We start from the raw sequence: 17268 nt of genomic DNA on the forward strand, positions 1-17268 counted from the left end.
AATGAGGTGATTTGGGCAATCTTGTGTCTTTTCGTTTAACAACTGGATTTTCTCATTTATTGAGCAATCCTGCAACAACCGTCCATCATTTTGTTGTTCATCAGGTTAAAGATGGGACAAACACACTCTCTCTTGACCGTCTCTACCAAGAAAAGCCATGTCATTCACTCCTTCGTTTTCTTGCAATTTGTTGAACGCATCATATTTGACATCTTTGGCTTCATCTTCTTCTCCTTCTTTGTTTTCTGCATAAATATTCAATTGATAATAAGAAATGTGGCTTCTTCTCATTTTGAAGAATTGGAGAATTGTTGGAAAAGGCAGAAAAGGAGGGGATTTTTGAGTGGGATGAAGAAGGATGAGAAAGAGGAGAGAGAAAGATGAATTTTTTTGAATTTCAAATTCAAAAATATAAAAAGGATGATAGAGATGACTAACTTAAAAAAGGAAATGAATGGAGATATTTGGAAGAATGTGAAGAAAATGCATGCAAAGTGTGTTGGTTTGTGAATTAAGCATAATCAAATGTTTCCACTTTCTCATTCACTTTCTTTTGTGAATTCTTTCCACTTATCAGTCTTTTCATTGACATTCTTTGAAATGCTTGCGTTGCATGCGAAATCTTTACCCGCACATTTCGAAATAAAATGAATTCTATTCATTCTCCCATTTTGTTCTTGTGAAAACACTTTGGATGCATAAACGTTTATTATTTCTTCTTTGGATAACAATTCATTTTCTTGGTGATTTTTGAAAGAAAATGAAGATTCAATGCGTTTTCTTTCTTTATATTTTTATTCGACAAACCCCAATCAAGAATGAATTCCAGATGTGAAATGGACATCTGATTGAGTTTTTTAATATGTACAGTTAGTGACAAAGCCGATCCTTGGTGCGAAACCCGAACCAAAAGAGAGAGAGAGAGAAAATGCGATCATTTTACGAAGTTGTTTAATATTTCTTCAACAAAAAACAAAATGTATTTAACTATTCGTTGGAACCAGGTATTTGGCAACATATTTAGTAATTTTCAAATGAAATAATAAACAAAGAAAATACATTTGGTTTTTGTTTTATTATTGAAATGGTTAGAAAATAATCGATATGAAGCAATTCTTCAAATAGAAAACTTCTTGTTAGTTCTTCAAAATGGTGTGAAGGCTAGAGTTTTATTCTGCAGTTGAATTTTGAGTTAAATGTTTCTCTAATGCGTTTTTCTTTTGAATTGAATGAAGGAGAAATTTCTCTGGGAGGGTGATCAAAATCTCTGTTTTCATTTTTTGAAGTTTATTTCACTTCGTTTTCATCGTTTTTAAGTATTTCAATCATTCTCTTTGCATTTTTTCTCGAAGCCTTTTTTTCCTTTGCAGGTTCTAAATTCATCAATTCATTAAGTTCTTGTCGACTATGTTTATTTTTTCGTTTCTTTTCAGAAGAAGATGAAGTTGGTTTTCCAATTTTCGCAAGCTGCTTTTGAAGAAAATGCAAATGCTCTTTTGTTGATTCAATTTGTTTCATTAGCTCAGATTCATCCACTCATTAGCTTCTTTTGATGTTTTTCATTCAGTGGAATTTTCGTTAGTCGAAAATTTTCTGTGATTAACGATCAATGTTGTCGGTTCTTTTGTTATTGCAGAATCTTTCACAGATGAATGCTTTGAAGGTTGTGAAGAAGACAATTGTTTGTCGCTTTGAGGAGAATATTTCCCAAACAACTCTTCTCTCCAATCTCGGGATGAAACAGAAGTTTCAGAATTGCATTTGAGATTCTGTATTGGTGATCCAGAGATGCGTTCCAAAACTGTTGCAGCAGTAACAGGCCAAACTCCACTTTTAATGAAAGCTGATTTGATTGTGGAAGGCATTGGTGCTGCAGCTACTGCTTCAGGGAGAGTGTCCGCAAGTGATGCTCTGCATGAATGGATTGAAAACGGAGAAGGAATTTGAAACTTGTTATAAAGCGTTGTTTTCAAACGAGAGAAGATGCATGAATCACATGGCTGTAAAAGATGAGTCATGTTGGGAGGAAAGAATTTTATTATTATGTTGTGTTCCTCAGCCGATCTTGAAACAGAATCATCTGTATGAGAAATATGATTATCCATCATGAACAGGGCTTTATGTGAGTGGTTGGCTTAACTTTGGACACGATCCAGGGAATCCAGCTGTTGATCATGATGCTCCTGAAAATCTCTTTTGAAATCCATCCAGATGAGGAAGGAAGAACTTCAATATCGAAAGATGTATGTTTTGAAAATTCTTCGGGAAAACGTTTTGTCGGCCAAAGAAGAAATTTTCTTGGAGAGGATCCATCCGCACATACACATAAGCACAACGTTGAATTTGGCACTTTCGGAGGAGCTGGAGAAGACGGAGGAATTTGATTTTTCAGGCAAACAATTCGTTTGCTTGAATTTTCATTCAAATTCAATGAGGTTTCATCAAAATTAAATATTCTCGATGAATCAATGTTATTCCTGCAAATAACGTCAGACAATTTTTCAAACCATTGTCTGACATTCTCTGGCGATTGAGCAGCAATTTTTGAAATGTCAGTTGGCCTTGAAATTGCAGCATGAATAATTTCACTTCTTTTTAACAACTTGAATGCATATTTTTCGTTTATTTTTCTTGACTCGTTTTCATCTGTTGAATCCTTTTCGAGAATGTCCACGCACTCATAAAAATGAATAATTAAAAAAGAAAAAGTCAAAAACGAATCAAACCATGTTTTGAACGTCATGCACTCTAACAGTTTCCTGTTCCGAGAACTTTTGCAAGAACTTGATTTTCTATTGTTTCGAGCTGTCGTGAATTAATGGTTAAAGGATGCCCATCAACTCCAACATCCCTTCCTTCCTTTTGTGCTTTGATTCCCCTGAACCAAGCTCCTTTGGATATTAGTTTTTCATTCACCGCAGTTTACCATTTCAGTGAGTAATCATTTCGAATTGCAAATAATTTTTTCGTTGTTGAAGGAATGGAACGATATTTGCTGGATGCGAGCTCGCGATGAAGTTGAAGAGGAGAGAGATATGTTTTGTTGCTCATGTTATATGGGTCATGATCAAATAGAAAATTTAGACAAATGCTTTAAGTAAAAACATTTTGCATTTTTTGATATTAATCATCGTTTTTTGTGTCAATTTCTTTCAATAACTCAAATATGATCTCATATTTTCCTAATATGAGAATTTAAAATGATAATATTCGTTCTTTTCTATTTCATCAATCATTTCATTGACTTGTGATTTCATAATTGCCAAACATAGATTAATGATGATTATTGTGTTAATTTATCATGTTTTTAATTTTTGAAATTCGTTGATGAGAATTTATTTTTAGAAATTTTCGATATTAGCATATTTTTAAGGATCGGGTTTCGCACTGACTGTATTCAAAATCAAAAATTCAACTGCAAACATAGCATTTTTCAAACTTGCAAACAAATTCAAAAATGTAAAAATCATCAAAACATTAATATTCTTTTGAGACTTTTTTATTGAAGATTATTAATTATATGCGTAAGCCCTTAATAAATGATGAAAATTGTATTGTTACAAAATATCAGATTTACTGCTAAAGATGCGACTGATGATTTTATTTTCAATTGTTTTGGCATGCAATTATACAGAATACACTTATGCGAATAAACAACTTTATGATCGACTGTCTGACGAAGTGGGCGAAAGCGAGAAGATATTTTCTTATCCACAGGCGCTCAACTGTATTGAAAATTCTCCATTGCGTGAAACACATAGCAATAATTTATTTCAACACATGAATACTTTCCAACCGAGCATCAGGAGCGGAAACACTGAGATTGAAGGAAAATACACAAAACACAATTTGCAACATGAACTGAAGGAAAACAAAAGAAATTACCGCACAACCGAATCAGAAATGTCAAGCGATTATTGGATGCACTTATATCGAGAATGCTTCAATGAGTTTCCCCAAAGCGAGATTGAGGGATACATTTGCGCTTGGAATTCTTCCATTGAATTGAAAGGGATTGGGCTGATGGGAGGCGAGTGTGGGAGCGTGGCGTGTGGAAGGAGGAGGAGTGTGGTTGTGGCGAGAGGGTGTGTTGTGGGGATGGGGAAGGACAATGAAGCAGGGACATTTGATCTGAGTGGGAGCATTGGGGTGTTGACAAACATCACATTGAAAGGGTGGAGAAGAGGGGGAGAGATCATTTCAGGCAGGCTGTTTGGAGGGAATGGATATGGAGGGGAGAAGGGTGGATGCGAAAAAAAGGGAGGAGGAGGAGGAGGAGGAGGAGGAGAAGGCGTTGAAGGGAGTATTTCAGTGAGCGAATCACACTTCTCTTCTTTTAGCGTCTCATCAGCTCCATTCCTCTCATCACCGTCCATTCCCGTTGTGTCCCTCTCTCATTTGATATTTTTCAATATTTCAACAGGAAATGATGCATGTCCATCTCCAACAACTACGTCAACACAAGCCACATATTTTATGAGCAGTTGCTCATTTTCATCCGTTTGCGATGCATATAATGGCGGGATTGTTCCTTCCCTCAACAATCCCTTGGTCTCCTTAACAGCCTCAAATGCCTCATTCGTTGGGTGTTGTCGGACAAGAAATGTTGAATGTGAAGGAACTTCAGATAATAAGAAACATCCAGAGAGACAGAGCATAACAGAAAATATAGCAAATTCATTAATTTGGTGCGAATGGAATGGATCGAAAGCAACAGGAACAAGTGATTCTCTTTCGGATGGAGTGTCAAGTGGCGGGGCAATTTGCATGCATAATCTCAATTCTGGAGAACTTTCAGTTTCTCATTGTGTGTTTAATAATTGTTTTGCATACAGCAGTGGAGGTGGAATCATGTGCCGTTCTATTAAGTTTGTTTGTATCGAAAATAGTATATTTAATTTCTGTATAGCTCAAAACCATTGCGGAGGAGGATTTTACGTTGTAATGATTTCAACATGTGTTCGGATCAGCGGATGTGAATTCCAGAAATGCAAAGCCGTTTATGATGGAGGAGGATTTTGTCTTGAATCTTTTCAGGTTTTGGGAACAGATTGCATTCCAACAGAAAATGGAGGAGGGGAAAGTGCGTGTGTATTTGACTGCAGTTTCACTTTGTGCTCTGTTGTAAATGCTAATGGTGGAGGCATTAGTTTATATAATGTTCCATTCCAATTCAAAATGAGGAATTTTCAGTTTATTTCATGCAATGCATCGTCAAATGGGGGAGGATTGAGTGCGGATCCACGGATGACAACAGCTCCAAAAGATGGACATTATTTTTATTTCTTATTTTTTCATGAATGCAAATGCTTGGCCAATGTTCCATATGGCCATGACATAATCTATGCAGATTATTACAATGTCTTTTTAAATTCAGGCAATCCGTTCAATGAATGTTACACCACTAATACAGATGAAAAGAGAGTGTGCTATGGATATAATGTGTCGAATTCTGGGAGTTGGGCATATCAGCACACAGAAAAGAAAGATTGGCTGAAGGACAAGGCAATTTATGTTTCTGTGAGTGGAAATGACATGAATGAGTTGTGTGGGGCAAATGAGTCAAATCCGTGCAAAACGGTGAAGAAGGCGTTTGAGATGTGTGAGGTGGAGATAAGCTTGTCAATCACGCTGATGGAAGGAGATCATCAAAGTGAGACGACAACAGTTGAGATTGGAACAAAAAAGATTTCAGTCATTGGGAAGGGAAGGGAAACATGTTCGATTAGAACTGGAGCACTTTCATCAAGTGGACCGCTGTTCAGCGTGTCAACAGGTCATCTTGGTTTATTGCACATGAAGGTTGATTGCTACTCAAATGAAAATCCTTCTTCTCCGAGCGTGGTTGTGATATCCGATGGGAGTGGGTCACTCTCGTTGGAGGATGTTGTGATAACCACGAGAAATACAGGAGACTATGTGATGTCGTCATCAGTGTTTGTTGCGCCGCTGTCGCAGCTGTCGATGGTTGATGTGGAGATCAAAGATATGAATATTTCTCAATCATTGTTCTCTGAGTCGGATATATCTTCTTCTTTATTGTCTTCATCTACACTGTTTTTGACAGCCACAACATCAGAAGAGAGTATGCTTGCAAATGTGACAGTTCAGGATGTGAAGCTGACGAGGGGAGATGGGGTGGTTGTGGCAAAGAGTGTGAAGGAAGGAGAGACATTCGTTGTTCGGAATTTGACAGTCGAAGATTGCCAGTGCATTAATGGAAGTGGTGGTGGGATCAAGGTTGAATTGGAAACTGATACGAGCAAGCTTCAGGTTGATTCAACAACAATCAACAGATGCAAGTGCAGCGGATATGGAGGAGGGATGATGCTGTATCTGGCTGATGGCTCACATGACTTCTCAATAAAATCCGTTGGTTTTTCAGGTTGCACAGCTTTATTGCGTGGGAATTATCTGTTTGTGAATGGGAGCAATTCAGCGAGATGGGGAATAACAACAGAAAAGCTGAATGTCCAGCATGACGATTCAAAATACAATGAGCTGGCGGGATATGATCGGAGTGACACAACAATGGGGCTATTCCCACTGAATGTGTATTTGGACGGATATCCAGATGCAGCACATGTGGGGAAGGCGAAGGATGGGCTGGGCGGATACGACTCGTGGTTCTGTGGGTTTGACTATTATCCGTGTGCCACCATCACCCATGCGGCGCAGGTGAGATATGCAGACACAAACAAGAAGATCGAATTGGATTCAGGATATGAGCTTGCTGAAGAGGTTGGAATGACAGATGGCAATGAATGGGAGATTTCATGTGCCACAAAAGGGATGGAAGTGGGAGTGAAAGCACCAGAGAATTTTGAGTCATCTTGTCTGATTGAGGTTCAGAGCAAAAGCTCAATGAAAAACATCAAGTTCTGTATTCCAAGTCTTCTGTCTGGTGTATCATCTCTGATTTCATCCAACTCCACACTCCTCACACTCACTGACTGCTCAGTTGCGCATTTGTCAGAGAATGCTGTGAGCAGCTCGATCGGATACTCCTTTGCGAAGGTGGAGAGAGGGAGTCTGAGGTTGGTGCGATTTGAAGTCAAAGAAACATTGCAATTCGGGGAGCACTCGCTGATCGAGTTTGTCGAAGGTGTGGATTCAGCTGTATTTTCTAGATGCAATGTTAACAACATTGAAAAAAGAAATGGAGACGGAGGATGGATGAATGGAGTGATTGGTGCAGAAAGAGATGAGGGGAAGAATGGGATAATTGTGATTGAATCATGCTACATCAAGAACTGTAAATGTTGGAGAAAAAACGGAAAAGACGGAAAAGGAGGAGGAATTTGTGTAAAAATAAATGGAGAAGGAGGTGTAATTGTGAATGGAACGAGTGTGATTGATGGTTGCGAGGCAACGAGTTTGGATGGAAGTGGTGGAAGAGGAGGAGGAATGATGATTGAGATGAGAAGCACGCTCAGCACACTGAAAATTGAATCTGGCGTTCACTTTTCGGTTGATGCAACCAATAGAGCAAAATATGGGAAGGATGTATTTGTTTGCTGTGGTTTGGGATTTTTGTTGAATACAAAAATAAATGCAACTTCATTTGCCTTCATCAAATCTACTGATCAAATATCAAATAATTCGCAAGTGGTTTTGAAATTGTGTGGGAGTGAGAATGGGAATGAAGATGAAGTGGTTCCATTATTTGTTTATTTGCGCTCAATTGAGTCGAAATTAAATGTTGATGGAAGGGGAGAAATTTCATTGGATCATAGCTCTTGTGGATTCGAGAAGTTTGGGTGCCTGACAATTGATTATTGTTTGAGCAATAGAGCGAACAGTAATGTGAATGAAATCGAAGTTGCCTCAGAATCATGGATAAAGAATGAAATGAAAGTGGTTTCATTTGAGGTGAGTGTTTCAGGGAAAGAAGAAGGGATGAGGGTATTGGTGAAGGATGAAGGATCATTAAGCCAAAATAATCTTATTGAGTGCACAAAATCATTTGAAATTATAAATTTGGCATTTATAATGAACAAAGTTATTAATGGAAGGAGGAATGCATTTATCCATTCCTCGTCAACAGTCACAATTACCAGCTGTTCATTCTCGTTTGAAAATAATGCATTAACTGAAGAAAAGATTGGATACAACATACTGAATATTGAGGGAGGAAATCTGATTGTCGATGGACTTGTGATGTCAAAAACAGTGACAATGAACGGAAAATCACCAATTGTTATCATAAATGGAGCGAAATTGGATATGAAGAACAGCAGAGTGAGCGGAGTGACAGTGGAAGGTAGAAGTGGAAAAGGAGGATGCATTGGTACTGAGATAAAAAAAGGAGGTAGCGCGATTGTGAATAACTGCAGTTTTTCATCAACATGCACAGGTGGAGGTGGGACGAAAGGAGGAGGGATGATGATTTCAGTTGAGTGTGGAGGAAGTTTGGAGATTAAAAGCGTAACATTCACAGGATGCCAGGTGCCAACAGAGGACAGCTTGCAGAAAGGAAGGGGAATTGGAGGAGGGATGTTTGTGAGTTTGGATGAGATGATTGAATCATTTTCGTTGGGGAGCGTGATATTTGAAAGATGCAATGCTTGGAAAGGAAAGAAAACATTTGTTTCAGGATGGGATTTGAGTGAGATTGTGAAGAAGGAGCACTTGAAATGGGAGATGAGTCCAGAGGAGTTGGAGTCATTGGATGAATTGTGTGGATGGGAGAGGAAGACAACAGGAGAGGAGGGATATGTGATCCCATTGGTTGTGTATTTGTGGAGTAATTGGAGTGGGGATGGGTTTGTATCAGTTGAGAAAGGAGGAGATTTCAGTGGGTGTGGGTTTTCTGAGGCTCCATGTTTATCGATTGACCACTTGATATCACTTCGATGCCCAACACTTGGAGAAGGGGAAACACACATCAGCATTGTGGGATCAGGGCTGTTGAGCCATTCCATTTCATTTTCTTTTATTTCATCATCAATTTCAGGGTCACAAAAAGTGGTGATTGAAGGGACAAAGAAAGGGACAGGGGTGACGATCAGTGATGAAGATGAGAATGAATTGGATGATGGTTCAATGATATCCTCGAATGTGAGTCTGTCATTTGTGAATGTTTCATTCACAAAACCCAGCATCACCACCCATCATGAAGTATTTATTGAATCCTCAGGAACAAGTTCATTATTGTCGGTTGCTGATTGTTCATTTGGTTCATTGACAGGATTGACAGAGACAGCAGGATATTGCCTGATGAGAGTGAATGGAGGGAGTGTTGTGATTGAAAGGAGTTCATTAAGCTTGATCTCTGAGTTGAAAGGATTCATCTGTTTCAGCTCAAGTGCAGCTGAGGTGACTCTTCAAAATGTGAACATTTCATTTGCTTCTGTGAAGGAGAAAAGCTTGATTTCGATGATAGACGAGAATCAAATGGATGGAAAAGGAAATTCTCATTCAAATGGCAACAAACCTGTTTTGAGGGTTGTTGGGTGTTCATTTGCGAACATCACAAACGAAGGGATTGGAGCGAGTGTTGTTGATGTGGGTTCTTTTGATTACGCAGTTGAATACATATTAGATGAGTGCACAATGACGAGTTGCAAGAGCGCTTTGGGCACTGAAGGGGGAGGAATGAAAGTGGCGCTGAAGAGCGAAGAAACAGTTTTTAAAATCAATGATAGCTCTTTTTCGATGTGCAAGTGCTCGAGTGAGACAGGGTGTGGAGGAGGGCTGTATATTGATGGATATGAACCAAGTGCCAATTATGGTGATGACACTCAAATTCCGCCTCTGAATTTCAAGATTGTGAACATTCTGTTTTATATGAATGAGGCACATGTGGGGAAAAACATTTTCATCAGATGTTTCTCGATTGAGCACCAAATTAACGAAACACTGTTTGCCCTGAACTACAACCAAGAGTCACTGAACTCGAACAACTCGATCTGTGGGAGGGATGTTGAGAGCGAAGGAGATGTTGATTTGATTCCGCTGATCACATACTATTATGGACTTCAAGTGTTTGTGAATGGAACGGGAAGTGATGGCAGGCGATGCGGGGCACAGGCCAATCCTTGTTCCAGCATCAATTGTGGGGTTGACCACATTGAGCAAGGTGTGATGAATGCGATTTTGATTGATGGGGAAGGAGCTGTGACAAAGGAATGTGTGATTGGAGACCTGGTTGTGAACTCATTCAAAAAGACACAGGCGATTGTGAGGTTGAACTGCAAGATTGAGAAATCATTTGAGAAGGATTGCATCATGGAGTTTATAAACGAAAGCGCTGTGGAGAGGTGCTCATTCCAGCTTGAAGATGGAATTGAATTCACTCACAATTATCTCATGAAAGTGAAGAATGGAACAACAAAAACACAAGAATGTGAATTCTCCTCTGCAGATGTGGTGAAACTGAACAGTTCAATTGTTAGTGTGGAAAGTGGAGAGCTGAAGATATTTGAAACTTCATTCAAGGATTTATTTTCAAAAACATTTGTGCTTTTCTTTAATAAAGAATCAGATGTGACAATTGATGAAACAAGAATATCGAATATCAGATGTGAGGGAGATACTGTGAGTGTTGGAGGGAAAGCGAAAGTGGAGATGAAAGAGATGGTGGCTGAGAATGTGACTCTGTTGTCAAATGGGTGTGTAATTGGGATGGATGATGCTGAGAAAGAGGTGAGTGTGTTGAACTGCTCGTTAGAAAAATGTGTGAATTCGGTGGAAAAGGGAAGAATGATGCAGATAAGACAATCCAAGGATGTGAGGATTGAGGCATGTGTATTTGATGGAGAAAAAGATGAAGAGATGATCAATGAAGGAAACGAGACAAAAGAAGGATTATGCAAATGGAATGGGTCATTAGTTGGTGTTGAGAAGAGCAATGTGGAGATGAGGGAAACAACGATTATGAAGAGCAAGGAAGGTGGATTGTGGGTGAGTGGAGGGAGTGTGAAGATTGAGAAAGGAAAATTTGAGAACAACAACCCATCGATTGAGGGATATCCATCAGCCAGAAGGAATGCGATTTGTGAAGGGAATGGTGAATTGGATGTTGTGAGTGTGAAAGGGGGAGATGGAATGTTGCCAAACACATCGTTGTGGATATTGGACGAAGGATGCAAATTGGGAGGGATAGCTTCAGAAAGAGGATCATCATATTTCATCCCGGTTCTGGAAGAAGTCAAGAATTCAACTCAGCCAAACGGAGAGATGGAATTGGTCATCCTTGGGAAACTGCTTCTTCCGTGTGGTTTAACACTGAGATTAAACATGAAAGAAGGGGTTTTTGAACTTCCATATACGAGCACCATTGAAGAAGGTGGGTACATATCAGAGAACGAGGTGCATTCAATGATTTCATCGGAATTACTGAAAGTGATGGAGAACAAATCAGAAGTGAGTGTGTGCGTTGTGTTTGGAAAGGATAAAATGTCTTCTTCGAATGGAATTATGGTGATGAATAAGAGTGAATCTGAATCAAAGAGAGATGACAATATCGATGAAGAAGAAGAAAATGAAAATGAAGGAGGAACCAACAACGAATGGAGCTTAATCGTGATTGTTATTATGGCCCTGCTGCTTTTGTTATTAATATTTATTATTATAATTATCGCTATAATTCATCGAAAAAAACTGAGTGAAATGCTTCAGAAAATAGAGGAAATGGGATATAAAGAAGGAGCAATAATAAATAAGGCAGAAAGGAGAAAAGAAAAGAGCGGAGAAACATTTGAGATGAGCAGCATGCCTTCATCTTTGCTGGAGGGGATGACAAGTCAAATGCCATTATTGATAGATGATGAAGAAGAATTGAGTGAATCACAAACAACAAATGATGATGATGACTCTCCAAATGAAAATGATTTGTTGGCTTTTGGTTTTCCTTCACCAGCATTAGGAGATGTTTCTGTTTCTGGGGTGGAACAATCGCATTTCTTCAAAGTTTTATCTGCAAAAAAGCCATTTCAAGAGAAGGTCAAGAACCTTAAAACGTTACACTCAGTGATTCATTGCGTTCTAGGGGGATTCTCATTGGGAGCAGATGCGATGGATGTTGTTAATGAGAAGGAAGTAGTTTTTGAAGTTGCAGATCTGTTTGAGAACTTAATATCAGTTGGAGACGAAAGGGTGAAAATGATGGGGAGACAGCTTTGCCCGTTTACGATCTTTGTTGAAGGAAAAGGAAAAGGAAAAGGAAACGAAGTGTATGTTTTAACAGAAGAATTAAAAGGTGAGAAGCTGAAGGAAGAAATGAAGCGGTGGCAGGCGCCTGAACTGAGAAATGATTATGTGGAAACAGAAGATAAGGGAATTGAACAGGGTGTTGTGTATGTGCTTGGACTGATTCTATATGAAATGATAACAGGGGAAGTGCCCTTGAACGAATGCAAAGCAGAAAAAGCTCAGGAGATGATGAAGGCTGGGGTGCGACCTATGACTGAAGGAATTGAGGGGGAAGAATTGGTTGAGCTAATGGAAATGATGTGGGGGAATGAGCCAAACGACAGACCCACTCTGAAGGAAGTGAAGAAATCAATAAAGAAAATTATGAATGATCAGGTTGAGTGAAAAGAACATCACAAATGATTGTGCAAATGAAAATTGATGAATAGATGAAAAACAATCAAAATGCAAATAGTGCAGGTTGAAAGTTGGTGTATTTGGTGCAATTTTCACAAATTGCTTCATGAAAAAAACGAAATCTTTTTATGAAGCATTGGATAATAATTGCCCATGATCTTGCTGGTTGCCTGAAAAACAAAAAGTTGAATACAGAAATGTTATTGTCATTCATTGTCCCTATTTTATTATTCTGTGCAAGATAGAAGTCGCTTTTGACTTTCCACTTCATAATACATTCTTTTGAGGTATCATTTTGAATCTCATTTTGTTTATTTTTAATTTTTCATTTCATTCAATGAATTTTAAGCGAAATCGTCTAATGAAGACAAATTCATTCCAATATTTATCTGTTATCGAATGAATACAAATGGAATGGAGGATGTAATCGTTCATAGAGTACATATATTTTCAACTCGTTGCATTAATAAAAAGTGATTCACAAGATGGAAACAAATTTACAAAAAATTATACTCAAAAAAAAAAAAAAAAAAAAAAAAAAAAAAAAAAAAAAAAAAGAGAGAGAGAGAGAGAGAGAGAGAGAAAGAAAGAAAGTATGAAAAGATCAAGAAAGAGTGTTTATGAAGTTAAAGAAATGACAATGAAAGCTTGGGTTTTATTCTTATTTGTATTTATAAGTTATATAATTTGAAAAGTCGCAAATAATAAATTTCTGGGTTAAAGCTTGAATGAATTTTTCTGAAAAATGATCAAATAATGTTCGTATTTTTTTATTCCAGATATTTAACATTTGCACCTGTACTGTAAGAATAAAAATTATATATATATATATGGGACAAAATATTTGACTCCAGGCATTTTCATTGAAAAATTATGTACTTTTCATCAACTTTTTGAGAACAAAAAACAAAATGAGAATGAGCCCATTTTTTGATATTCGTGATATATCACAATACTTTATGTTTTGTTTTTAACGATGCCTGTTTGCGGATTTGAAAATCATATTTATTTTGTAATCAAAGAAAGCGAAATAAAGTTATGAGAGAAGCAATTTTTTCATGCTTTGTGTATAAAAAGCTTGAAAGTCCGTATTTTCCCCGAAATATATTCTTTTTCTTTTTCTATTTTCTTTTCTTTCTCTATTTCTTTTTCCATTTCTTTTTCTTTTTCTTTTTCTTTTCTTTTCTTTTTCTTTTTCTTTTTTTTTTTTGGTTTATTAAAAGTGATTTATAAAAATTTTTGTTATAAACAGATTGAATAATAATATTTATTTATTTTTTTAATTAAATTAACTTATTAATAAATAAAAAATAAAAGTTTTATTAATTTATTGAGTGGTCCTAAATATTTTGGAATAATTATTTATTACAGTATTAAAAAAAATGTGGGTGATTATTTTTGAAATCATAATTTTTTTCTGTGTGTTAATTTTCAAAGATTGAATGTTTTTTTGAAGAAAATACACCAAAAATTATTCAACATCGAAAAAGTTTAATTCAAAATCGAAAATATTTAATTCAACATCGAAAATTCTTTATCATTAAAAATTTCGAAAAAAATTTTTAAATTCATACTCATGTCAGTTTCTTTTCTTTCAGTTATTGATCTGAGAAATTTGTCAATTTCAATTAGAAAAATATTTTTTGATCTTTATTTTAGTGTTTAAGTGTGTGAAATAGTGGAAATAGGATAAAACTGAGTTATGATTAAACTTTTCACATGTGTTCAGGAGATTATAAGGAATTTTAGAAAAAAATAAAAGTGATTGGATAGTTCATGATCTTGTTTTGTGCACAAACAGACAGAAATTTATCACATTTATCGAATTCGAAATGTTTTGAATTTCATTTATTGCATTGGAAGCTGATAAAATATAACATTTTCAATATTCAAAATGAGAAAAGAATCGATTGATATCAGTCAATATCGTAGAAAACAGTTGTTGAAAACGAAAGAAAAACATTTCCAATAAATAAACATTTGTTCCTATTAATATTTGTTTCAATAAAACTTTTTTGGTTTTGACTTGAATTGAAATTCTGAACAAATTATCTTCTTTTTCGATTTTGAATTAAACATTTTCAATGTTGAATTAAATATTTTCGATTTCGAAATAAACTTTTTCGATTTCGAATTAAAGTTTTTCAATTTTGAATAATTTTTGGTGTATTAATTCAAAAGAGAAAAACATGATAATTGTTTTTCAAAACAAATGGTTTTTCCGAATCAAAGATTAAAATACATTCAATAAGCCATTTCACTTTTCAATTTTTGTTTATTGATATTCAAGAAATATTTTAGCACCGAATTTTTTGAATGAAATAATATGATTTCAAAAATAATCACACATGTGAGAAAAAAAAGTCTTTCATAAAAAATAATTACCATTATGAGTCGTTATTAACTGCAATCGTCTTATCCAACAATCAAACACTTGAAAAATCATATCTGATGAAATATTTGAAAGTTTATTGTCTTTCAGGAAGCTCCAAACTGCAACAAATTGAAGCTCATCAGAAATTTGATCATTATTCAAACTGATTAACGTGAAAAAATTCAGTTATATCGAATATTTTTTGATTATTCATTTTTGATTTCCCATTTTTATATTTTTGCAAAGAAATATGGACCACCCTATCGAAATAACAAATATTAATATATGCTAATCCGATGAAACCGAATAACCTTCAGCTGAGGACTAGACTGACTCCATCCTGTTTCTTCATTCTTTCTTAATAATAAAGTGACTTGAAGGACTTGGATCCAGAATCAGTTTCCCAGGCAAATTAATGTTTGTTGTCGATTTTTTTATAAAAATTAAAATTCAGAAAACTATTCAGAAAACTATTTAAAATTGTGTTGAAATTTTTGTCTTAATAACGGGTGAACCAAAATTTGGAAAAAGAAAATTTCTCCCCTGTTTCATTGTCTAAAATGTTTAAAATATCGAGAAAATGTGATTTTTTACAAATCGAAAGTGTTTGCATTATCATGAAGACTTATTTTATATGTAAATTTTCATCATAAAAAATATATACAGTTAATTAAATAATTTTGAAAAATATCTTTGATCTAACCTTCAATAAATTTATTTATTATATGAAAAGTTAAATATGCTGTTTGAGCAGAAATCGAACACAAAAGTTCGTGATTAATATTCTTATGTATGTTAATAAAAGCATATTATTATTAGCATACTAGCTTTTAATTGAAAATAGCTCTTATTTATCAGTGACACTAACGCATGCTTGTTAACTTTTATGGTAAGAAATGATTTCAGCGACTTTGGAATTGAAAACTTTTTTATGGAAAACAGAAGTTTATTTTTTATTCTATTTCAATAAAAAATGTATTTATTTAACGAAAAAGGAGAGATAAATAAATTACAAAAATCTCAGGAATAATAAAAATTTCAGGGAGCAAACCCTTAATAAATATTTCAGATTCACTTATTTTTAAATGCCTTTCAAAACAGACGAAAAAAGACATTTATCGGAGCTTAACGAATTATTTCAGGACGAGTTGAAGACTATTACGTGGCTTCAAAACAATAATTACATAAAATCATCGTTATACTGCTGGAAGTGCTAAAAACACATGAATCTTTAACTTGAAAAAGGAAATTACTACAATTTCAGATGCAAACACTGCAAAAAATCATTGAGGAGTTATGCCATTTTTGAAAAAATAAAATTTCCTCTGAGAAAAATATGTATTATTGCACTTTATTTTTGGTTGCTTTTGGAGCAGCTGCAAGCTGCAATTTTGGCGTCAGTCAGTATTTCCACAATTACTAAGCTTTTCACTTTATTTCGGAAAGCTATCGTTTTTCATCAACAACAACATCCTTTCAAAACAGGAGGAGAAAATAAAACTGTAGAAATTGATGAAACAGCTTTTTACAGAAGAAAATTCAAAGTTGGGAGAAGGAAACCATTGTTATGGATTGTTGGTGGTGTTGAAAGACCTGTTGCAACAAAAGGAAGGGGCAATATGTTTTTATCAATTGTACCGAATCGCACAAAACCAGTTTTGCAATCACTTATTGAACAAAAAGTCAAAAAGAACACAATAATGAACACTGATTGTTGGAAAGCATACAGTTCATTGGACACTCTTGGTTTTGTCCATCGAACTGTGTATCACAAAAATCACTTTGTTGATCCATTAACAAAGTGCCATACAAATAGAATCGAAGGAGCTTGGTCACTTTTAAGGCATTTTCTTCCTCGACATGGTGTTCAAAGGAAGTACAGTCAAAACCGGATATAATCACATCGGTTTTTGCAGGACTTTTTGTGACTATATCCGATTATGATTATAAGCGATGTGACTAAACACAGAAAAAAATGAAATTTTATTTTTGAAATAATTAATTTTGGGTCAATTTTTTTATTTTTGAAAAAACATGACAAATACACAATTTTCAATAGAAATAACAATTTTTATTGTTTTATTATGTTATTCAGACTTATTTTAACATTATTTTGAAAAATCGATTTTTGAAATTTTTGATCAAAAAACCGATTTTTCATTGAAAAATCACCCATTATAATTTGAAATGTGATTATATATTTTCATCTTTGTGATTATATTCGATGGAAAATGAATGAAAAATAGGCCAAAAATGTCGGTGCATGGAAAAATGTGACTATTAACGAATGTGATTGTATTCGATGTGATTATATCCGGTTTTGACTGTATTTGTCCAATTAT

General features: G+C 35.4%; 1 protein-coding gene across 1 annotated transcript; it reads left to right on the forward strand.

Moving 5' to 3' along the window:
* Window positions 1-3585: 3585 nt before the first annotated feature.
* Window positions 3586-13070, forward strand: MONOS_13696 (uncharacterized protein; the record flags this gene model as incomplete). Its single annotated transcript, XM_067866421.1, has 1 exon — window positions 3586-13070. The coding sequence occupies one exon, from the start codon at window positions 3586-3588 to the stop codon at window positions 12538-12540; it is 8955 nt and encodes a 2984-aa protein (XP_067722976.1). The 3' UTR covers window positions 12541-13070.
* Between the last annotated feature and the right edge of the window lie 4198 nt (window positions 13071-17268).

Source organism: Monocercomonoides exilis (genome assembly GCF_001643675.1).
Source record: "Monocercomonoides exilis strain PA203 chromosome Unknown scaffold39-1025343, whole genome shotgun sequence".
Taxonomy (NCBI): Eukaryota; Preaxostyla; order Oxymonadida; family Polymastigidae; genus Monocercomonoides; species Monocercomonoides exilis.